General features: G+C 38.2%; 1 protein-coding gene across 1 annotated transcript; it reads left to right on the plus strand.

Annotated features, from left to right (window-relative positions):
• The first annotated feature begins 380 nt into the window (after positions 1-380).
• Positions 381-13834, plus strand: LOC126160232 (piggyBac transposable element-derived protein 2-like). The gene is made up of 5 exons (XM_049916893.1): positions 381-408; positions 643-868; positions 1012-2033; positions 6269-6450; positions 13631-13834. The coding sequence occupies exons 1-5, from the start codon at positions 381-383 to the stop codon at positions 13832-13834; spliced, it is 1662 nt and encodes a 553-aa protein (XP_049772850.1).
• Positions 13835-26303: the final 12469 nt, after the last annotated feature.

Below are 26303 nucleotides of genomic sequence, written 5' to 3' on the forward strand. Positions count from 1 at the left end.
AAAAATGTTATGTAAATACTAATGCTTTTCATAAAGAAAGGATTGAATGAAAGGATACCATATGGTACGAAACAAAAACCTTAAAGAAAGAATTCAAAAATTTACTGTTTACGAATGTTAAAGCCCAGAACATAAATTGACCAAAGATAATAATTATCCTAGAAGAGAGTTGTAGCCAATCTGAAGTTTGAAAGTTATATCCTCTTCAGACTATAAGTGCACATATGTGCACCTTCCTTCTTAAGCTTGTGTCGCTGCCCGTTGCGTATTTTGTGTGCTGAGACTGCGAGGTCACGGTCTTGTACCATTGTGCTTTCAAATGACGCCGTTTGGAGAGCTCTTGTAGCAGTACATGCATCAGAAGTTTGTTGTGAAAGAAGATGGCGGCCCGACAGCGTCGTAATGACAGTAAGTAAATAATACATAGAGCTATATGTGTTTGTCTTCGTTGTAGTGAGTGATAAAGTGAAGTTGAAAGATTGGAGAATTATCTGAAATGCAGCAAATGTGTGTTATTTCAATTTTCCTGTGCAGTTAATGACGATGTTTTCATGGTACAAGTCTGTGTACCTTGTTTCTTGGTGTCTACTTTTAGGATAGATCTCTACTTCATAACGTACTGATTGTTTTTTTTTTTTTCAGCTCATGTGCTAACTGATGAAGAGATATCACGCATACTGAATGAAAGTGATGCAGAATGTTCAAATTCTGACTCTGGGGATGACTTATTTGCTGAAATGAATCAACAGCCTACGATGTCAGACTCTGAATGTGATGCTAATGACGAAATACAGTCTCTAAACATTGAAGATGTAGCGAATGGTGGTGTTAAAAAATCCACAACAGGTTTGAGGAGGAGAGCTACTTGGTAAGTATCGCTATTCATTTTGAATAACAGTATTTTTGTTTGTTTGTTTCTTTATTTGCAACAAAAATATGTGAATTTTCACACCAAATTTTTTTAAAAATGTTGGTTTGGTGCCAAACCATAATTTGTTCATTTCCTTTCAGCATGCCTGAGATGGGCCCATCTCTGGAGAACAAACAGGAAAGTGATTCCAGTGGACCTAAAGGAACGCTAGAATCTTTCGTGGATTACTTTCCAGCTGAATTTTGGGAGCTTTTGGCGTATCAGACAAACCCGAAATCTGTTCAGACTAGTTCACTTAGTTTGAAAACAACAAAATCAGAAATTTTGCATTATATTGGGAGTGGAATTGTCATGGGGACTTTTAAGATACCACAGATAAAAATGTATTGGTCCAGCCTTCTCCGCGTTCCTCTCGTCACTGAGGCCATGCCCAGGAATACATGTTACAAACTTAGAAGTAATCTGCGTTTTATTGATAACGTAAGTGCTCGGGACCCTAATTATAAGCTGTGGAAAATTTATTCACTTGTTGATGCAGTGAGGAAACAATGCTTAACATTGCCCAGAAATTCACATTTGAGTATTAATGAACAAATGATTCCTTTCTCTGGGAGGTGTGGTTTCACTCAGTATGTTCTTTCTAAGCCTAATCCACTGGGGTTAAAAAAATTTGTTCTTGCTTCTAATGACAGACTACTCCTGGATTTCTGTATTTATGTTGGGAAGGGCACTGTTCCAGAAGATGATCTGAAGACCCTGGGTTTGGGAGGAGCTGTTGTCAAACTATTGTCAGTAACTGTCCCCCAAGATGGCTCTCATGTAATTTACACAGATAGATTCTTTACAAGTGTTACATGTGGAGAAATGTTGTTGGAGAAGAACATTTTCCTGACACGAACAGTTATGAGGAATAGAATTGGTTCAGCTGCTTCAAAACTGAGGGATGATAAGTGCCTAAAAAGAGGTGAATGGAATGAGATTGTAAGGGAAGATGGCAAACTCTTTGTTGTCAAATGGAAAGACAATAAATGTGTGGCATTACTTTCCTTTTGCACTGGTAGGAATCCTGTGGGTACATGTAAAAGATGGTCCGAAAAAGATGGGCAGAAGATTGATGTCCACCACCCAGCTGTAGTACAAGTATACAATCAAATGATGGGAGGTATAGATTTGTGTGACATGTTGCTGGCTTATTACAGAAGTTCTATTCGAACAAAAAAATGGCCAGACTAGATTAGATTAGTACTTGTCCCATGGATCATGAATACAACACTTCGTAATGAAGTGGAACGTGTCAGGTTAATAAAAGGTGTCTATACAAGATATTACATTAGACGAAACATTACACAACACTCAATATTTTTAATTTTTTGTGGGGGTTGGAAATTACCCACTTACTATATCCAAAAATTCATCTAATGAGTAGAAGGAGTTGCCATTAAGAAATCCTTTTAATTTCCTTTTAAATGCTATATGGCTATCTGTCAGACTTTTGATGCTATTAGGTAAGTGACCAAAGACTCTTGTGGCAGCATAATTTACCCCCTTCTGAGCCAAAGTTAGTTTTAACCTTGAGTAGTGGAGATCATCCTTTCTCCTAGTGTTGTAGCCATGTACACTGCTATTAATTTTGAATTCATTTTGATTCTTAGTAACAAACTTCATAAGTGAATACACACACACACACACAAACACACACACACACACACACACACACGCACACACACACACACACACACACACACACACACACATATATATATATATATATATATATATATATATATATATATATATATATATGTATATTGTGAGGCTACAGGGAAGATTTCTAGCTCTTTAAATAAGTGCCTGCAGGATGATCTTGGATGAGCTCCAGCAATTATTCTGATTACATGCTTTTGTGCAATGAACACTCTTTTACTCAATGATGAGTTACCCCAGAATATGATGCCATACGAAAGCAGAGAATGAAAATAGGCGTGGTAAGCTAATTTACTCAGATGTGTATCGCCAAAATTTGCAATGACCCTAATAGCATAAGTAGCTGAACTCAAACGTTTCAGCAGATCCTCAGTGTGTTTTTTCCAGTTCAACCCCTCATCAATGCATACACCTAGAAATTTTGAATATTCTACCTTAGCTACCGATTTCTGATCGAAGTCTAATATATTAATGGGGTCATTCCATTTACTGTGTGGAACTGTATATACTGTGTTTTGTCAAAGTTTAATGAGAGCCCATGTACAGAGAACCACTTAATGATTTTCTGAAAAACATCATTTACAATTTCACCAGTTAATTCTTGTCTGTCAGGTGTGATAGCTATACTTATATCATCGGCAAAAAGTACCAGCTTTGCATCTTCGTGAATATAGAATGGCAAGTCATTAATATATGTTAGGAACAGCAGAGGACCCAAGACCGAACCTTGTGGCACCCCATTCTTGATTGTTCCCCAGTTAGAAAAATCACCAGTTTTTTGCATATTATGTGAACTGTTTATTTCAACTTTCTTCACTCTTTCAGTTAGGTATGATTTAAACCATTTGAGCACTGTCCCATCCATACCACAGTACTTGAGCTTATCTAGAAGTATTCCATGATTAACACACTCAAAATCCTTTGATAGATCACAAAAAATCCCAACGGGTGACTTCCGGTTACTCAGAGCATTTAATATGTCATTAGTGAAAGTATATATAGCATTTTCCGTTGAAAAACCCTTCTGGAAACCAAACTGACATTTTGTTAAAACTTTATTTTTACAAAGGTGTGAGGCTACTCTACAATACATTACTTTTTCAAGAATTTTGGATAAGGCAGTCAGAAGAGAGATTGGGCATTAGTTGTTGACATCAGGCGTATCCCCTTTTTTATGCAGTGGTTTAGCAATGGCATACTTTAGTCTATCTGGGAAAATATCCTGCTTCGGAGAGCTATTACATGTGTGGCTAAGAATCCTACTTATTTCTTGGGAACAAGCTTTTATTATCCTGCTGGAAATGTCATCAATTCCATGTGAGCTGTTGTTCTTGAGAGAGTTTATTATCTTCCTAATTTCAGAAGGAGAGGTGGGTGGAATTTTAATTGTATCAAATGGTGTGGGTAGGGCCTCTTCCATTAACTGCCTTGCTTCTTCTAAAGAACATTTAGATCCTATTTTCTCTACAACATTTAAAAAATGATTATTCAAAATGTTATCGACTACCGGCTTGTTGTTTATCAAGTTTCCATTTGCTTTGATGGTGATGCCGTCATCCTGTACTCTTGGTTGCCCTGTTTCCCTTGTAATAATATTTCAAATTATTTTGATTTTGTTATCAGAGATATTAATCTCAAACATGATGCACATGCTTCTGGATTTTTTGATAACCTTTCTTAATGTAGCACAGTAGTTTTTATAATATTTGGCTGTTTCTGGGTCATTACTCTTTCTTGTTGTTAGATACAGTTCCCTTTTGTGGTTACAACATATTTTTATTCCTTTAGTAAGCAAAGGTTTTTTGCATGGTTTCTTAGAATTAGATTTAACTACTTTCTTGGGGAAACAGTTTTCAAATTCTCTTACAAGTGTAACATGAAAGAAGTTATATTTTAAATTAGCATCGGGTTCCTTGTACATCTCATCTCAGTCTAACTGCTGAAGATTTTCTCTGAAATTACTAATTGTTGAGTCATTAATTGAATGCACAACTTTGGAGGGTAGTTTTGAATTACTGAATGGAGCTATGTCATATACTGTAACTTGCTGAGCATCATGATCAGAAAGGCCATTCTCAACAGGACAAGAATTTATGTTTTTAAACCTATCTTGGTCTAAAAAAGTGTTATCTATCAATGTGCTGCTGTCCTTTACTACCCGAGTAGGAAAATTAATGACAGATGTCAGATTGAAAGAACCGAGAAAGACTTCCAGGTCATTCTTCCTATTACCCTCTTTCAGTGAATCAACATTGAAGTCCCCACAAATAATAATTTGCTTTCCCCTATCTGACAGATAGCACAACAAGGCATCCAAGTTTTCCAGGAACAAATGAAAGTTTCCTGAAGGGAACCTATATACTGTTACAATTATAAAAGAGCCCTCCTTCAGTTTACGTTGACAGGCACATGCTTCTGTATGTTGCTCTAGACAAAACCTTTTTTTGTATGTAAGCTTTCTACACAGTGATAACTTTTGACATATATGGCAACTCCTCCTCCCACCTTATTCTCTCTACTCATATGTGGAGCTAGTTTATAACCACTGATATTTACCTTTCCCATACCAGGCACAATGTGATGCTCAGACAGGCATAATACATCCATTACATTATCAGATTCAATGTCATGTAAACAAACCAGGAGCTCATCTACTTTATTCTTAAATCCCGGAATATTTTGCTGAATAATGGTAACATTATTTTTTACTTCAGTAAGAGTAAGGGTTGTAGCCTCTCCCCGAAGTTATTCAATCTGTATATTGAGCAAGCAGTAACGGAAACAAAAGAAAAATTTGGAGTAGGTATTAAAATCCAGGGAGAAGAAATAAAAACTTTGAGGTTCGCTGATGACATTGTAATTCTGTCAGAGACAGCAAAGGATGTGGAAGAGCAGTTGAACAGAATGGACAGTGTCTTGAATGGAGGATATAAGATGAACATCAACAAAAGCAAAACGAGGATAATGGAATGTAGTCGAATTTAGTCGGATGATGCTGAGGGAATTAGATTAGGAAATGAGACACTTAAAGTAGTAAAGGAGTTTTGCTATTTGGGGAGCAAAATAACTGACGATGGTCGAAGTAGAGAGGATATAAAATGTAGACTGGCAATGGCAAGGAAAGCGTTTCTGAAGAAGAGAAATTTGTTAACATCGAGTATAGATTTAAATGTCAGGAAGTCGTTTCTGAAAGTATTTGTATGGAGTGTAGCCATGTATGGAAGTGAAACATGGACAATAAATATTTTGGACAAGAAGAGAATAGAAGCTTTCGAAATGTGGTGCTACAGAAGAATGTTGAAGATTAGGTGGGTAGGTCACATAACTAATGAGGAGGTATTGAATAGGATTGGGGAGAAGAGAAGTTTGTGACACAACTTGACTAGAAGAAGGGATCGGTTGGCAGGACATGTCCTGAGGCATCAAGGGATCGCAAATATAGCATTGGAGGGCAGTGTGGAGGGTAGAAATCATAGTGGGAGACCAAGAGATGAATACACTAAACATATTCAGAAGGATGTAGGTTGCAGTAGGTACTGGGAGATGAAGGAGCTTGCACAGGATAGAGTAGCATGGAGAGCTGCATCAAACCAGTTGCAGGACTGAAGACAACAACAAGAGTATCTACCAATTTTGTTGATGTGGTGGTTGTGAACTGTTGGTTGATGTACAGAAGAGTTTGTGTGATTGCAGATTTGAATAAAAAGGATCAGATGCCTTTGATAGTTTTTCGACTACATCTAGACATGTCACTTATAAAATCTCAGGAACTGTGTAATATCAGTAAGCAGCCACTGGCAACACATTGTGGCATTGATGAAGAAAGTTTCACAGATGAGGAACAATTTACACCAATATCAAAATACAGGAAAGTTGTAAGTCAACCAGTTTGTGAAGTAAGGTATGATCAAATAAGGCATTTTCCTGTATTTTGTAATGACAAGTTTGCATCAAAATGCAGACTTGAAGGTTGCAAATCAAGGACAAGAGTTAAATGAATCAAATGTCAAAAGTATTTGTGTGTGACAAAAAACAATTGTTTCTTGACATATCATACAAAACCATCTGGAAGTAATAAAAAGTTGTGAAATAAGTATTGTAAAATTTCTTATTGTAAATAAAACATGCAGATTGTACAAATACAACATACTGTAATTAATTTTACCTCGAAATACAGTAGGTTCCCATAAGAAATATTTAAGAAATAAATCTATGATTGAAACCTGAGGTACACAAATGTGTACCACCAATTTTCAAAAAATGAAAATTTTCTAAATTGCTAAACACAACAATGGCTGACACACCATTGCTTTAATTACAAGCAAGGGCGGAACGCACACTCCGGCATGCTGCTCCATGAGATGTTGATATCAGTTTTGAGAGACAGTATCTGAAAAATAACCAATCTGGTGCCTCTGCAAACAATTAAACAAAAAATTACTGGCATTTTCAAAATTTTTTATTAATCTTTGCACTGGGTCTGAAGAGGTTATGGTTGGAAGTATTAATCAGAAGTTGGACAGAAGTAAAATCATCCTTACCATTCAAACAGATAATGGGATAGTTGATATATGAGACAGAATATTAACTCATGTGATTGCTGATTTGTGATGGGGCTTAATCTTTGTGATGGTCACGAACATCAAAACGTGATGGTCACGAACATCAAAACATACAGAAAGTGACTGATCACTGTCATAAAACCAATTATTAGATTTGAGTAGGTAACAGATAAACCCAACCATGAAGAACTTACAATTGCGCCATGTTGTCAGAAGCTGTCGTCAAAGTCATAATTGCTAATGCTAACAGACACAATTCCCTGAATGAAAAATCGATGTGTGTCCTCATTGTAGGGACAAATAATTATGAAGAACACTAAACTTTAATTCAACTTTAATTCTTTGTGTTGCATACATCATTTAATGGGCATTTAAAGTGCATTTGTGGAATTAACTGATTCTTCAGATTACATTAAAGTGAAAAGTGATTTAGTGACAATTTAACAGTAAACAGCAATAAGTTTACACCAAAATACGACGCATTCTGAACATTGCTCAAGAGTATGTTATCTCTGGAATTACGTCTTGTAGTACGCGATGTAGCGACGCCTTGACGACAGAATACTAATTAACAACTCAATATCTTAGCAAAAATCATGGTGTGACATCGGCTTGGGTGATGGATTGATGATTCAGGACATTATTTTTCAACATCTGAATACACATTCTCAAACCGGGCATAGAAACTACAGGCAGGAACTTCGTGTAAATTGAAAAGTCTGTCATGAACACCCAAAGCTAGTTAGTTAATCATTTAGTTGGTTGCGTGTTCCAAAGGACTTTTGGTTATCATTTCAGATCAAGGGAGTCATTGTGTTATCGAGTGGTGCAGTCGCTATATTTACAAGTGGAGAAGATCGATAGACATCGAACACCATTGCTTTAATTACAAGCAATGGCGGCGCGCACACTCTGGCATGCTGCTCCATCGAGTCGCTGATATTAGTTTTGAGAGACAGTATCTGAAAAATAACCAAACCATGCGAGGAGTTTGTTTTCATAATAGTTACAGATTGGCGTTGTCATGATCGACGTACGCCATTCCACATCATCTATACTGGGACAACCATCAACATCGAGCCGAGACAAAACGAGATGTCACATTATTGGTGCCACAACGTGTGGGGCTTGACGCCACAACGACTGCAAAGTGCGGGTCGACATTTCGCGACTACGAGACATACGAGCAGAGGGAGCGACGCATCGTGTCGGAGGACTGAACCAGAGCAGAAAATTGGTCGAGAGGGCGACATCAGCTGCCAACAGCGGCGTGAACAAGACTACAACAGCATGCAAGCAGACGACAAATACTAATCATTACTCAAAATTAGTGATTATCCAGGTGAAGTAGATTTTATTGCCTTACGAAATTGGTAATTGTAAGAATTTCATTGTGCTGGTGTTAAGTAGAGAGTATGATTAATATTGTGTGACAATTGTGAACATAGTTAGTTTGGGTACTAGTAGAAGTGGTTAACAAGATTTTAAATCATGTCAAGAAGAGGGAGAAGGTTGCATGGCGATTTTTAAAAATTTATCCTGGAATCTTGTGATGAATTAAGTGAAGTATCAGACAGTGAGGATATCAATAGGACGATTGTCAGTGTGGGAGTAAAATCTTTTGCCACATCAGACAAAATTAACGTCCCTAATGTATCTGACTATGGGCTAGAAAGTAAGGAAAAGATAGCTGATGATAATACATCGAGACTATCAACAGATGGGGTTTCACTAGGCATAGCCCACACCTAAACAGGACTGGGAAGGGAAGATTGATACAGCTGATTCATGAAAGTATAGGTGGATCTCGGGGCCACACATGGTCAAATACTTGTCATACGTAGGAAAAGTATGTCTTTTTTAGGATAAATCCAGACAACAGGTTCCCCTACCTAAAGAGTACCTCCAACACTTTAAAAAATACTCAAACAATTACTCACAAGACAGATTATATACCAGATGTCACAAAGAAAAACAAACCATTGGAAAGAGTAACATGGGGCATTTCATGGACTTAACAATCCTCCATCAAAACATGCAATCAATAAAAAAAAAACTATTAGAAGTTGAGCTCCAATCTTTGAACTTCACAGTAATTAGTATTACTGAGCACTGGTGTAGAGACACAGAAATCCAACATGTAATATTATCACTGCATGAAAAGGCAAACTCTTACTGCAGAACTACTTCAAGGGGTGGAGGATCACGCATTTATAACAGAAAAGGAACACATTTCAAATCAAGACATGACCTCAGTACCGTAAGAGAAAACAAACACTTCGAAATATCAGCTATTGAATTAACAGGGCTTGGTATCACCAAGAAAGTAATCATTTTGTGTGTGTATAGATCTACCAGTGGCAGTATGGACTCTTTTCTCAATACGTTAACAGAAGTTCTAGATGAAGTACAAAGGTCAACATAATTCTGTGTGGGGACATTAACATCAACATTAACATCATAAATGAATCCAGCAGCACCTTCATAAACATACTTCAACGTTTTGGCATGCCTCTATTGGTCAATAGTGCAACAAGGGTTACCACAATGACGTCATCAGTAACTGGCCATGTGGCCACAAATATGAACAGGGAAAAATGTGATGTAGCTGTAAGAGATCTCGGACTGTAAGACCATCTCTGTCAAATAACAAAAGTAAAGTCAGGCATTGAATCATTCTCCAAACTACAAGCCTACAAACGACATCTATCAGAAATCAAAATAAAAGATTTTTCAAAAGAACTAGAAAGCTGGGATGAAGTATATAAGGAAACCAATGTGAATATGATATTCTCTAAATTCTCCATGTTATTTAAATTGAACTTTGAAAAGGCATTTACAAAAGCATGCATGTCTGTATCAACATCTCACAAAAAGATGGATAAAGCAGGTACTAAGAAGTCCTCCCCAACACTTAAAAACCTCAGTTCCATGAAAAAGATTCGCAATGATGCAGAATTCTTAAATTTCTATCATAGGTACAAAAAAGATCTGTATGAAGGTGCTGACTGCTGCGAAAAAGTTATTTAATCACAAAATAATATATAATGCAGAGAATAAAAGCAAAGCAGCCTGGGATGTTATAAAAAAGGAAACGGGGAGAGGCAAACAAATGCAGAATAACATAGTGCTAAGAGAGGGGGATAAAGTAATAAATGATCCACAGCACTTAGGGAACTATGTAAATGGGGATTTTTCAAGTATTGCAGAGAAGTTACAGCAAAAATTCCCCCAAGCAAATATAACACCTGTAAATAATGTTGCACTAAGTACAATGATGTTACTTGCAACCACAGAGAATGAAGTCAATAAAACAATTCAAAAACTAAAAAATAAAAAGTCAGTAGGCTTAGATGAAGTACCAATGTATGTACTGAAACTAGCGTAGGGATTATACAAGGCCCCTTAACAAATATAATAAATGAATCCTTCACATCAGGGACAGTTCTAGAGCAGTTAAAACAGGCAAGAGTTGTACCTTTGCTTAAGAAAGGTAATGCAGAAGACATAGAAAATTATCGGCCCAATTATGAAGGACAGATTAATGAATTACCGGAATAAATACAATCTTTTAAGTGAATGACAGTTTGGTTTCCAAAGCGGCAGAAATACGGAGTCAGCCATGATAGAATTCACAAAAGTTGTACTTGATACTCTTGATAAAGAAGAGTGTGTCACAGGCATATTTTTTGGATCTTTCTTAGGCGTTTGAAACAGTCGATCACAAGATTCTATTAAATAAATTAGAAGCATTAGGAATAAGAGGGATAGCTAAAGACTGGTTTCAATCATACATAACAGACGGGGTACAAAGAGTAGAGATAATACAACTTCAAATAGATCCAAACATTTAATAAAAAACTTATCAGAACCAAAATACATTAACGCAGGGTTCTGCAAGGTAGCATATTAGGACCAATGCTGTTCCTGATATACATCAATGACTTTCCCAGTAGTGTTAGTCATGATGAAAAAATCCTCTTCGCTGATGACAGCAGTATTATAGTCACTGAGAAAACAAGAGAGCTCCTTGCCAAGAAAGCAAATGAAACTCTCAAGGAAGTTTATGGTTGGTCAATAATTAATAAAGTAACATTGAACATAAAGAAAACTAATGCAATGAATTTTAGTTTGAAGAGTGTAAGGTGCCTCTTACATGAGGAAGACATTTTTACCAGTTTTAATCAATTATTGTCTCTTATTGATGTATTCACGATAGTTATGAAGTGCTGTAGTCCGTAGCCGGCCATGAATTGGAGAGGATTTCCCACAATGGCTGGCTAGGTGACGAAGCGACCATATGTCGCGTGTAGTGGAGTGGGGCTCAGCGCTGGACTGTAGCAACAAGCGTCAGCCTGGGAAATATGCATGACGGGAAGTACCGCCACATTTCGCCAAAGTCACCACTTTTGTTTATTTATATTTAATAATTAAAGTCATTTATGACAACATGAATACTAGGAGGAGCCTCTGGATGTTTAAAACTATTTATCATAATTTTGCCTCGTTAAAATTCACACCCGTTCATTAACAAATGCATATCTTAGTAAGTACGAACTTGATCGGAAATCCACGAACTATGACGAAACTAGTAAGAGATACGGACTGCGCGCCAAAGTCGGCAGTCAGCGTTAAGAGATCTTCCTGTCTTGTTCGATGGTAGCCATGTCTCGGTTATGAGTAGTTTGTGACATGACTGTTTCATTATTGATCTAATACGAATAAAAGTGATATTACGGCATTCTGAACGTTAATTTCAAGTAAATAGATACCCCAAAGTTGATCGACAGCAATTTCAGATAATTAGCTTCCAGCGACAGAGACATCCACATGACATGAAAATCTGTACGGGACAACATTTACGAGAGCTGTACCGCGCACAGGTAGGAGGAAATCCGACGGCACGACCCACCAAGGCGGATCAAGGAAGGTCCGACTTACACTCGCAAATTCCGGGTGGAAATGCTGACCAGTCAAACTGTACGTGACATTTACCACCCTCTATGGACTTGCGGTTAAGCTGAGTAATAACAGTATCAGTTTAGAAGCGAGGGGATCTTGCAAGAGGAAAAATGACAATGTTAATTTAAATGTAGATGGCTCCTCTATAGACTGTGTATCAATTGGAAAATTTCTAGGAATGAATATTGATTCTCAGTTGAAGTGGTGTGAACTCACAGAGGTAATTGCAAACAGAATGTCATCAGCATGTTATGCCCTTAGAATCGTATCATCAGTGTGTAACATGCAGTGTGCTTCAGTTACATATTATTCATATGTACACTCAGTTCTTAGCTATGGCATTCTTTTTTGGGGAACAAATGCACAAAATAGAACACAATTTTCAAAATCCAGAAAAGAGCTATAAGAGTAATAACCATAAATACTAGTCCAGCTCATTGTAAAGATCTGTTCAGAACACTGGGGATTTTAACTGCTCCATGTGAATGCATTTACCAGTCAGTTGTACACATCAAAAATAACATTGGTAATTACTGCACAAACAGCTCTGTCCATGACCATGCAACAAGAGATAGACTCAACTTACATATACCAAGAAAAAATAAACATAAAACTCAAAACAGCATTTTCTACCAAGGAATAAAACAGTACAATAAATTAACAAAAGAGATCAAAGAAATTGCAAAAATACACTTACTTAAAAAGGCAGCTAAAAAGTACCTGTTATGTGATACATTTTAGACACTACAGGATTACTTAGCTAAATCAGACTAGGGGTCTGATAAAAATGTTATACAAATAAATAATAATAATAATCATAATAATGATTATAAAATATCCAGCAAAACCACATAACACCTTCACTTTACGTTTTTTTCTTCTTTTTTTCCTTTCTAGAAATACTTACCCTCAAGCTACGTATGGCACAATACTAACACTTCTTCCTCTTTCCGAGCTCAACATCTCACTCATTATTGAGGGATGCTGACTCAGTTTTTCAGGATAGCAAATAGGAAGTTGCGGTACAGAGAATGGCCCAGAGGTCACCAATGTGTGTGTATGTGTGTGTGTGTGTGTGTGTGTGTGTGTGTGTGTGTGTGCAGTGAGTGAAGTGTTATGAAACAATGTGTTTATAGTGTGTGCAGTGACTGATAGTGAGATATGAGTGAACAATGTGGCATTACATTATTTAATAAGTTATTTGTAAAAAAGTATTGTCTGTAACTAGAAGTCTGTAAATATATGTGTATACAAATTAGCCTATTTTAAATTGATCTAAATTTGTGAATATTTTGAGATGTTCTGTATCCTTGTAAAAAGAGATCTACAGATGAATAAAGCTACTACTACTTCTACTACTACTACTACTACTTCCGATCCTAAGGATAAAGCCGTCAATGAATACATGATGAATGTTACCCCAATGGGGTCAGGAAATATAGATGTCCTCCGTGCTATGTTAGCAAAATTGACTATGTTGGATGATTTAAATGTTAAATTCTCTGACATGAACAATAGCTTCTCTGAACAGCAAGGGACCTTAAATGTTAAGTTTTTTGATATGGACATTGAGTTTGCTAACATATATGCTAAGTTAACTGAACAGCAAGCATCTATAGATGCTAAATTCATTGATCAACAACAGTCTTCAGAAATTAAGTTTGCTGAACAACAGGCTAATTTAATTGCAATTTGGAAGGTTAAACTAGACAAACAACAGGCTAAAGTTGATTAGGAGTTTGACAGTCTACAGTCAAGGTTAGCAAACAGAGGAAGATATTAGGATGACTGATTGTGTCTATAAAATCAATAAAAATGTCAATATTTTTTCAGAGCAATTTGGGGTTATGTCTGAAAAGGTTAATGCCTTGGCTGAGAATAACATTTGCATCACGGAAAGAGTAGAAGGATTGTCAGGTTGTATAAATGATTTGGAGAAAAATTCGTTAGGTAAAGTAGATACTTATATGCTAGATCAAACTAAGAAACTGAAGGAAGATCTATCTGAATGGATGGAAAACAAAACAGTAGAAATTAATGGAAGGGTACGTTCGGCCATTGCGAGCGCGTAAAATCAAGTTAATGGACAGGCAACAAACAATAATCCATTGATAGAGACTTTTGTTAATGGATTTCGTCAAATTAATGATAAAATAGTTGAAGAATGTACTAAGGGCGGTAAATTTGCGGTTAATAACGCCCAGTCTTCTGAGCAACAGTCAAGAAGCGATTCCTGAGTGGAAAACGAACAAATGCGCAACAACGTGAAATATATCTGTGAGAGAAAACGCCAGTGAATGTAACATAGCACATGTGTAGGTGAACTGTGGGAAACGAATAGCCAATCAGAGGAGGCGGATGACCCCTACGTTCAGAGAGGATGTATTTCGTCATTAAAAGTCGAACATAGTATTTTCAAAAGTCGACAGTTTCCCACATTTTCAAATGAAAAGGATAATATCAACTCCATAGTGTTTATCAGTTCATTTAAAAGAATATTTCCTTATATTTGGACGGAATATGATCAATTACAGTTTATAGTGTCGAAGATCATAGGAGAAGTAGCGTTATGGGCCGCTGAAGTTAGCGAGACCTGTAACACTTGTTCTGAATTTGAGAGATTATTTCTAGCTAAATATTGGTCGTTAAGAAAACAAGAGAAACTGCGTAAGGAAGTATATCAACCAGAATTTTATAATTTGACAAAGGAAACCTTTAGAAAGTATTTTGAACACTACTTGAACAAAACACTTCATTGGACAGAACCAATTTCAAGTAGAGAAGTGATTCAAATATTGAAAGGTAAGCTACCTTTGAATATTCGAGAGAAATTAATTCATATTTCCGATTCTGATGTTGAACAGTTCCTATCCATGATCGGTTCAATCAGTATGCTCATGGAGGATGCAAAACACTGGCATAATAATAACGACAACAATTATTGTGCCAAGGACAACGCTAATAATAACGCGTGGAATACTGGTAATCAGATTATTAGTCATTCTGGAGAATTCAACAGAAATCACGGTAATTCTAAGAACAGTAATGATCATTTGGATTGCTCGCAAAAGAAGAATCAGAATTCTGATCCATGGTGTTAGAGGCGTTTAGTGCGAAAAAGTGCAACAGATATGGTTGATGGTAGAACAATGAGGGGTAGCCATTGAATGCACTTTCTAAGTAGTATGTCAACGCTGTGCATTTGGGAAATGGATTTTTTGTGTGACTACTTTACATTGATAAATTTTAAGGAGGGTGTATGTACTTTCATAGTTAAAGCTAAACCATTAAGGGTAACTTTATTAAAAAGAAAAATTATTTTGGGAAAATATTGCCAGAATGTAACAGTTAATTGTCTAGCTGTAAATGCTTTGCATTTGAAAAGTATTGATTGTGTAGGACGAAATGATGCTGAGATACATGTATCAAGTATCATAGAAAAAGTACTCGAATCGGAATGTCTATCAACAGAACTACAAGATGAGTTGGGAAAAGTTTTACTACGATATTTAACTGAATTTAATAAGAAATCAGGTGTGATTAAAGATTTTTGGATATTGTATTCAAGCTTATCCACACTATGTTTTGTAAAACCACTTATTCTGTTCCCTGGTCAAAAAGAGAAGTCATGTCCGAAGAAAGAAAAAAGATGATAGATTGGGGAATAATTGAGACTTCAACTACTGAATACTCAAGTCCATTGTTAGCTGTGACTAAACCAAATAGTGATATTCGGCTATTTCTTGATGCTCGCAACATTAATAAAATTATCAAACCCGTAAGATCTCGCCCTGAAAACTTAGAAGAGCTATTGCAGAAATTTCACGGGGTGGAAGTTTTGACCTCCCTCGATCTCCAAAGTTCCTACTTGCAAACTAAAATATGAAAGGAGTCGAGAAAATATATGGCATTCATTTGCCTGGGACGAAGTTACCAATTTAAGGTAATTCCATTTGGCTTTAGTATTAGTGAAGGTGTTTTCATAACCACTTTAGATACAATGCTTGGACCTGATTTATTAGAATGTGTTACTGTATATGTAGACAATCTACTGATCGCCATAGAGACCTGGAGCGAACATGTCGAATTAATTGATCATGTATTTAATAAATTTCTTGAGTATGGGGTCACAGTCAATTTAACGAAATCTAAATTTGGTAGAAATCAAATAAAGTTCTTAGGGCATAGTGTGACTCCAGAAGGAATTGTACTGAACCCTAAAAAGTTGGATGCCATTAAAAATTGTCCGTATCGACAAAATAAAAAACAATTAAAGTCATTTTTAGGTCTGGCATCTTTCTTTAGAAAGTTTTTGTCGCAGCAGTTATTAAATAAAGATCGTCTGTTACATTTGTTAAGGAGTAATATTCCATAGCAATGGACAGAAGCGCATAGGAAAGCTTTCGATGATATTCGAAATGCTTTGATACATGCTCCATTGTTACATCATCTTCAAATGTATAAAGATTTTTATGTAGCGACAGACGCGGCTGAAACAGGATTAGATGGTACACTATTCCAAATGGAAGATGAGAATAATGTAGAAACAATAAAAATTATCGCTTTTGCTAGAAGAACCTTATCAGGTTGCGAGAGATCGTTCAGCACGACTGAACTGTAAGTGCTGGCAATTATCTAGGCGCTTAAAAAGTTCCGATATTTCGTATATGTGAAACTAATTGTAATTTATTGTGACCGTAAGGCGGTGACGTTTTTAATGACAAGAAGGATGCTGCATGGCCGACTAACACATTGGGCATTGTTGCTACAAGAATATGACATAAACAGTAAGCATGTCAAGGGAAGGGATAATGTCGTCACTGACGCGGTGTCTAGGTGACCAACGAAAAAGGTAGATGAGATCGAAGAAGAAAGGGTAATGGACTTTAAAGTGGTGACGTTTGCAACACTTCCAAATAGGAGAGAAGTTAAAGAAATGTGTTCACGAATGGACAAACGCAAAAATCATATGCTAAATGGAGAAAAATTAGGAGTGAATTAAGAGAAGGAACTCATAGTCACGTTAATGACCATTACCAATTGCAAGCAGATGTATTATTTTATCGCAGAACCGAGGGGGATGAGTGGAAGATATGCATTCCCTCACAGAGACGTTATTGAGGCATTATTGTGGTTCACACATGCAAGATTGGGACATTTTGAAGCTCACAAATGCTTTATGAAATTACAACAATTGTGTTTTTATCCAGGTTTATTAAGGAGAGCTCAGGAGATACTCAAGAGATGTACAGGGCTATTACAAATGATTGAAGCGATTTCATAAATTCACTCTAGCTCCATTCATTGACATATGGTCACGACACACTACAGATACGTAGAAAAACTCATAAAGTTTTGTTCGGCTGAAGCCGCACTTCAGGTTTCTGCCGTCAGAGAGCTCGAGAGCGCAGTGAGACAAAATGGCGGCAGGAGCCGAGAAAGCGTATGTCGTGCTTGAAATGCACTCATATCAGTCGGTCATAACAGCGCAACGACACTTCTGGACGAAGTTCAACAAAGATCCACCAACTGCTAACTCCATTCGGCGATGGTATGCCCTGTTTAAAGTTTCTAGATGCCTCTGTAAGGGGAAATCAACGGGTCGGCCTGCAGTGAGCGAAGAAACGGCTGAACGCGTGCGGACAAGTTTCACGCGTAGCCCGCGGAAAATTGGCTCATGCCACAACTGGAGACCGACAGCGCCGACTTCATCTTTCAACAGGATGGTGCTCCACCGCACTTCCATCATGATGTTCGGCATTTCTTAAACAGGAGATTGGAAAACCGATGGATCGGTCGTGGTGGAGATCATGATCAGCAATTCATGTCATGGCCTCCACGCTCTCCCGACTTAACCCCATGCGATTTCTTTCTGTGGGGTTATGTGAAAGATTCAGTGTTTAAACCTCCTCTACCTAGAAACGTGCCAGAACTGCGAGCTCGCATCAACGATGCTTTCGAACTCATTGATGTGGACATGCTGCGCCGAGTGTGGTAGGAACTTGATTATCGGCTTGATGTCTGCCGAATCACTAAAGGGGCACATATCGAACATTTGTGAATGCCTAAAAAAACTTTTTGAGTTTTTGTACGTGTGTGCAAAGCATTTTGAAAATATCTCAAATAATAAAGTTATTGTAGAGCTGTGAAATCGCTTCAATCATTTGTAATAACCCTGTATTATTAATCAAAGGGCAAAGCCAGTTAATTACTGTATTAAAGGTGTATTACATCCCATTATACCAATGGAACCACTGAATATCGTCTCAGGTGATACATGTGGGCCGTTTCCCATAGTTAAACGAAATTTTAAATATATATTCGCAATGCATAATCTATTCACGAAGTATGTGAAAGTTTATCCTTTGCGAAAAACCAATGTAAAACTTATGCTGAGAAAGATTACAGATGGTTATTTGGTGAATGTAGGAAAACCTGGAATTCTTATTTCAGGTAACGCCTCATATTTCCGAAGTAAAGCATGGAAGGAAACAATGAAGGAATGTGCAATTCCTCATGTGTTTATTGCCCGCTTTAGTCCACCAGGAAACCCAATAGAAGAGTATTTAGAGAATTAAATCGATTTATAAGAACTTATGAACCTACTCAACACCAGAGGTGGACTGAATTAATTGAAAATTTCGAAAAGATGTACATCGAATTATCCCATACCTCAGCTGGGTATTCACCAAATAAGATTCTATTTAATAAGCAAGAGAGTGATAATTAGCTTAGTGATTTTCCACATATCAAAGTGAACCAAAAGATCGTGGTGAAATTATAAAAATGGTATACTTGAACTTACAACATAAAGCAAGTATTTGAAAACGTCAATTTGACAAAAAGATAGGCTTAGGAGTTAATTATAAGGTTGGTGATAATGTTCTATTGAAGAATCATCACAAATCTTCAAAGATAAGAAAATTAAACCAAAAATTGAGCAATTTGTATAACAGACCATATAGGATTGTTAAGATACCACATGAAGGAAGCTGCCTGTCAGAAGATGAAGAAACCGAGAGGATAAAAGAGGTGTACCCTCATATAGAGTTAAAGAAATACTTTAGTTAATTGAAGGTTTAGATTGTATGTATGCAAACTAGGAGTAGTTACAAAACAGAAAGATGTTACAACAATGTTTGTGAATTTATTTTATATATAGAATTAGTGGACAATGAATTAGTTTTAAATAGTTCTTGCAAAAAACAAGTTCTATTTACTTAAGTCATTAAGAAAGATTACGAGCTATGAAATTCGTAATCATAACTATTTTGTGTTCATTGAAAATTTTGTTAAGTAAAATAAGCAAGTGGATATTATCATGTTAATAATTGATGTTTTAATATTTTTGTGCTAACATGCCTCTACATGTTGTTTGACAAACAAGGCATCAGTTTAAAATAAGCACAAAAGCACATTGAAAAATCTTACCATGATCATTCGGGAATAAGGAAATTTATTTGAACAAAATCACTTGTTTTGAGGAAGGAGAAGATGCGAGGCGAATAAGGGTGAATTGGAAATAAGTGAATAAACGAGTAAGACTTGAAAAAAGGAAAAAACTAACTAATAAGAACAATACAATGGTACCGGTGTGAGGAATGTTGTACGTGTTTATAAACTGATAGTACAAGTGCGACAGTGAATATAGATTGATTAGACTTACCACAAACATTATTAATTAAATGAAGAGACAATGTGCAATGATGAACATTCAGAACTGTGATAACAATATGTAATTTCATGTTATGTACCGAAAAGAGAAGTGATCTAAATGTTTCAGCATACTCAACAGTGGTGGTACGGACTATCTCGGGATAGATTGGTGTTAGTACAGTCTACTGGGAGCACAGCCACTAGACAATGAGAGTAACCAGATGAGAACACATAAACGGATTGTACTCGCTGCCATATACGACCCGATGCTGTTGCAGCTTCGCCATGGTCGATAGAGGAGAAGGCACTGGCTTTGAAGTGGGCCATGTTTGCAACTTTGCATGGTCTGGTGCAGGTGCAGCGGCAGTGTGGTGATGGGTCGAAAATATGTTACAGTGACATGAAATAATTAAATGTAATTCTTCATGCTTTTCCGGCGATCTGTTGACATCTTGGAAATAATTAAATGTTTAAGAGACATGAACCCTAAGTTCAAATTAATGTAAAAGAAACAATGTATTGACTCGATTTTTTTGTATGTGTATGTGCGTGAATGTCAGTACTCCAATAAAAAAAGAACCTTACTTGGTTAGGGACGTTGAAACAGGAAGTCACATACCCATTTCATCGGCCGGGGGGGGGGGGCATTTGTAACACCCCAATTATAGAACCCATAATGAACACTATTTTGTCTTTTGTTGCAAAAAGATATAGAAAAATCAGTCATCCTGACAGTGGTGACAGCTACTGACAACAAAATTTACACGCTTAACAGTTTGATTAACAAGAATGTTATGTAAATACTAATGCTTATCATAAAGAAAGGACTGAATGAAAAAATAGCATGTGATATGAAACAGAAACCTTACAAAAAGAATACAAAAAATTATTATTCACCAAGGTTAAAGCCCAGACAATAAATTGGGTAAAGATAACATTTATCCTAGAAGAGAGTAGTAGCCAAATCGAGCTGTAAGTTCGCTGTGACTACAATGTAACTCGGGCACGGAGATGTGAACTTCGCTTCTCTCTTGTACTCTTGCAATAGTAGTACGCATGTTAAGCGCTACTAGATTGTTTTAAAACCGATCTGAAGTTTAAAAGTTTTACAGTTGGAAGTAATAATCAGAAGTTGGACTGAAGTAAAATCATCTTTACCGTTCAGACAGATAACAGGGTAGTTGACATGCGTGACAGGAAAATAACTCGTATGATTGCTGATTTGTGATGGGACTTAGCGTCCATGATACTTAATAGTCACGAACATCAAAGGACACAGAAAGAGACTGATCGCTGACATAAACTCAATTATTAGACTTGAGCAGGCAACAGAAGAACTCATTCACGGAGAGCTTGCAATTGCGCCATACCGGCCTGAGTGGCCGTGCGGTTCTAGGCGCTACAGTCTGGAACCGAGCGACTGCTATGGTCGCAGGTTCGAATCCTGCCTCTTGCATGGATGTGTGTGATGTCCTCAGGTTAGTTAGGTGTAATTAGTTCTAAGTTCTAGGCGACTGATGGCCTCAGAAGTTAAGTCGCATAGTGCTCAGAGCCATTTGAACCATTTTGAACTGCGCCATGTTCTCAGAAGCTATCGTCAGAGTCAGAATTGCTGATGCTGACAGACAAAATTCTCTGAATGAAAAATCGGTGTGTGTGCTCAGTGTCGGGGCAAATAATTACGAAGAACACTAAACTTTAATTCAACTTTAATTCTTCGAGTCACATACATCGTTTAATGGACATTTAAAGTGTATTTGTGGAATTAACTGATTCTTCGGATTACATTAAAGTGAGAAGTGATTTAATGACAATTTAACTGTAAACAACAATAAGTTTTCACTGAACTACAACGCGTTCTGAACATTGCTCAAGAGTATGTTATCTCTGGAGTCACGTCGTGTAGTACGCGATGTAGCAACGCCTTGGCGACAGAATACTAATTAACAACTCAATATCCTAGAAAAAAATCATGGTGTGACATCGGCTTGGGTGATGGATTGATGATTCAAAACATTATTTTTCAATGTCTGAATACCCATTCTCAAACTGGGCATAAGAACTACAGTCAGCAAGTTCGCGTAAACTTAAAAGTCTGTCACGAACACCCAAAGTTAGTTAGTTAGTTAGTTGGTCGTGTGTTCCAAAGGACTTTTGGTTATCATTTCAGATCAAGGGAGTCATCGTGTTATCGAGTGGTGCAGTCGCTATATTTATAAGTGGAGAAGATCGATAGACATCGAACACCATTGCTTTAATTACAAGCAAGGGCGGTGCACACACTCAGGCGTGCTGCTCCATTGAGATGTTGATTTCAGTTTTGAGAGACAGTATCTGAAAAATAACCAAACCGTGGGAGGAGTTTGTTTTTATGACAGTTACAGATTGGCGTTGTCGTGATCGACGGACGCCATTCCACGTCATCTCGACTGGGACAACCATCACCATCGAGACGAGACAAAACGAGACCTCACAACGTCCTCCGAATGAAGCCCTATAAGGATCCTACAATCCAGGGTAAATCTGAAGCTCCAGCGACAGGCAACAAGCGGAAAGGTGACGAAGATCGTAGCAGCAAAAGAAGTTCTAAGGAGATCACCGCCAGGGCGAGACTCAGTCATCAGGATTCGGAGTATGCAGGACCGATAGCTCGTTCCCGGACTAGGACATCATAACACCATGACGCTGTTCTCTTAAGGAGGGAGCAGTGTCGCAACAGAAGTCAAGTAGCAACATGGTGCACATTTGCTGCTCGGCTGCCGAGCTGGAGGGACGTGTGGCGGCAGCGCTAGGAGGGCTGGCGTAAACAGCGCCTGTGTGGCTGTTACGAAGGTCAGTAGAGCGCTTTGTTTACTTTGCATCTTTCAGTCATTTAAAATTAACTGTGAAAGAAGAGATACGGTTAGATTCACTTTTGATTGGACCTGTAAAACACCAAAGGCTTTTGAGAATCAAAGGTGGCTTTCAGAAACAGTTAAGATTACAGGAGACGAAATTATTGGCTTTCATCTTTCTTTTGTTTCCAATTCTGTCTTTTTGAAATTGATTTCCTCTGATTTGTGCTCCTCGATAGTTGACAAGTGTGGTGTCAAATTGAAATTTAAACATGCAGACGGAACCGTTAGTGACGTTCTTGTTTCCCATGCTGGGCTAGGCATTCGAAAAGTGAGAGCTTTCGAACTGCCGTTCGAGGTCCCTGCTGCTCTTCAGCCCTATGGTAGAGTTATATCTAATATTGCAGAAAAATGGTCGGAGCAATATATGTTTCCGGTTTTGAATGGAGTTAGACAGATTAAGATTGAGCTCTTACGACATATCCCTTCTTACTTGAATATCTGTGGCCATCGCGCTCTCATAATTTATGATGGGCAGCCACGTACTTGTGCGTTATGTAACGCCACAGGGCACGTCTGAAGTGAGTGCAGTAGAAGGCGTGTTCCTCAGTTACCGACTAACGAGGCGGTTGTCCCAGGACAAGTTGTTAGCATGCAAGTGACGTACGCTGCCACGGCAGCTAGCCGGGCCCCCAGTCAACAGAATATGGCCGAGCAGGCGGGACCTTCCGACGCGCGCACGGAAACGGGAAGCACCGCCGAGTTGACTAACGATGACAATCAGAATCTGGCCAGTAATGACGTCACTGAGGGCGCACCGCACTTGCCCTCTGAGTCTGACAACTCTTCCAATGAGCGACAAGCTTCATCGACAGTACCCGATGTAGACATAGTGGAGTACGAAGCGGTAGTTACACACGCAAGAGCCAACATCCCAGAGGGAACTACAGTCGATGGACATAAAGAGGAAGTGATGCAACAAATAACTGACAACCACACAGATGACAGGACACCACAGACAGGTTCAGGAAACGTCAAAGGAAAAGGGGGGGGGGCGAAAGAAGACGAACCAATGACACCACGTGTCATAGAAACAGCAGCAACGGCTGACTCCGAAATTAACGGAGCTCAAAAATCTTCCACCATGAAGGCGGGACAGGTGACTTCTCCTCGACCTTCCATGGAGTCGCCAGGAAATTCACCATAGGTTTCACGGACGATTTCACCGAAATGATCAAAAAATAAAAAGAGACGACGAGCACATCAAGCTGCAGAGAACTTGGCCCCTCCTTTAAGAGAGCGGCTGAGGAAGATACAGGAGACCGAAAAGAAGGATGAAGATACACAAAAGGAAGCGGTCGGCGAGTGTTCGGATTGGAACAAGAGACAAGAACGGGCTGAAACGCCACACGGAACACTTGAAACCTTGCATGACAATACGACATCAGATATGGACAATGAAACCCGACTTGGACAAGGACATCGACACATCACCGCGACACGATTTAACTAGGCGGACGAAAAGGAGGATCAGACCGATGCAATGGGGGCGGAAGGGGCTTTTGAGGAATAATTTTTTTATTAAAAATTGTCACACTGAACTCTAAGAAGAAAGAAAAAAAAGGAAAAAGAAGGAAAACCGTCATTGGAATAAAAGTAAAATAAAATAACACTATATATATTTACCCCCCCCCCCCAAGAACCATGGACCTTGCCGTTGGTGGGGAGGCTTGCATGCCTCAGCGATACAGATAGCCGTACCGTAGGTGCAACCACAACGGAGGAGTATCTGTTGAGAGGCCAGACAAACGTGTGGTTCCTGAAGAGGGGCAGCAGCCTTTTCAGTAGTTGCAGGGGCAACAGTCGGGATGATTGACTGATCTGGCCTTGTAACACTAACCAAAATGGCATTGCTGTGCTGGTACTACGAACGACTGAAAGCAAGGGGAAACTACAGCCGTAATTTTTCCTGAGGGCATGCAGCTTTACTGTATGGTTAAATGATGATGGCGTCCTCTTGGGTAAAATATTCCGGAGGTAAAATAGTCCCACATTCGGATCTCCGGGCGGGGACTACTCAGGAGGACGTCGTTATCAGGAGAAACAAGACTGGCATTCTACGGATCGAAGCATGGAATGTCAGACCCTTAATCGAGCAGATAGGTTAGAAAATTTAAAAAGGGAAATGGATAGGTTAAAATTAGATATAGTAGCAATTAGTGAAGTTCGCTGGCAGGAGGAACAAGACTTTTGGTCAGGTGAATACAGGGTTATAAATACAAAATCAAATAGGGGTAATGCAGGAGTAGGTTTAATAATGAATAACAAAATAGGAGTGCGGGTAAGCTACTACAAACAGCATAGTGAACGCATTATTGTGGCCAAGATAGACACGAAGCCCACGCCTACTACAGTAGTACAAGTTTATATGCCAACTAGCTCTGCAGATGACGAAGAAATTGAAGAAATGTATGACGAGATAAAAGAAATTATTCGGGTAGTGAAGGGAGACGAAAATTTAATAGTCATGGGTGACTGGAATTCGGTAGTAGGAAAAGGGAGAGAAGGAAACGTAGTAGGTGAATATGGATTGGGGCTAAGAAATGAAAGAGGAAGCCGCCTGGTAGAATTTTGCACAGAGCACAACTTAATCATAGCTAACACTTGCTTCAAGAATCATAAAAGAAGGCTGTATACATGGAAGAAGCCTGGAGATACTGACAGGTTTCAGATAGATTATATAATGCTAAGACAGAGATTTAGGAACCAGGTTTTAAATTGTAAGACATTTCCAGGGGCAGATGTGGACTCTGGCCACAATCTATTGGTTATGAACTGTAGATTAAAACTGAAGAAACTGCAAAAAGGTGGGAATTTAAGGAGATGGGACCTGGATAAACTTACTAAACCAGAGGTTGTACAGAGTTTCAGGGAGAGCATAAGGGAACAATTGACAGGAATGGGGGAAAGAAATACAGTAGAAGAAGAATGGGTAGCTTTGAGGGATGAAGTAGTGAAGGCAGCAGAAGATCAAGTAGGTAAAAAGACGAGGGCTTGTAGAAATCCCTGGGTAACAGAAGAAATATTGAATTTAATTGATGAAAGGAGAAAATATAAAATTGCAGTAAATGAAGCAGGCAAAAAGGAGTACAAACGTCTCAAAAATGAGATCGACAGGAAGTGCAAAATGGCTAAGCAGGGATGGCTAGAGGACAAATGTAAGGATGTGGAGGCTTATCTCACTAGGGGTAAGATAGATACTGCCTACAGGAAAATTAAAGAGACCTTTGGAGAAAAGAGAACCACCTGTATGAATATCAAGAACTCAGATGGAAACCCAGTTCTAAGCAAAGAAGGGAAAGCAGAAAGTTGGAAAGGAGTATATAGAGGGTCTATACAAGGGTGACGTACTTGAGGACAATATTATGGAAATGGAAGAGGATGTATATGAAAATGAAATGGGAGATACGATACTGCGTGAAGAGTTTGACAGAGCACTGAAAGACCTGAGTCGAAACAGGGTGCCGGGAGTAGACAACATTCCATTAGAACTACTGACGGCCTTGGGAGAGCCAGTCCCGACAAAGCTCTACCATCTGGTGAGCAAGATGTATGAGATAGGCGAAATACCCTCAGACTTCAAGAAGAATATAATAATTCCAATCCCAAAGAAAGCAGGTGTTGATAGATGCGAAAATTACCGAACAATCAGTT

This window comes from Schistocerca cancellata, chromosome 2 (genome assembly GCF_023864275.1).
Source record: "Schistocerca cancellata isolate TAMUIC-IGC-003103 chromosome 2, iqSchCanc2.1, whole genome shotgun sequence".
NCBI classification, from domain to species: domain Eukaryota; kingdom Metazoa; phylum Arthropoda; class Insecta; order Orthoptera; family Acrididae; genus Schistocerca; species Schistocerca cancellata.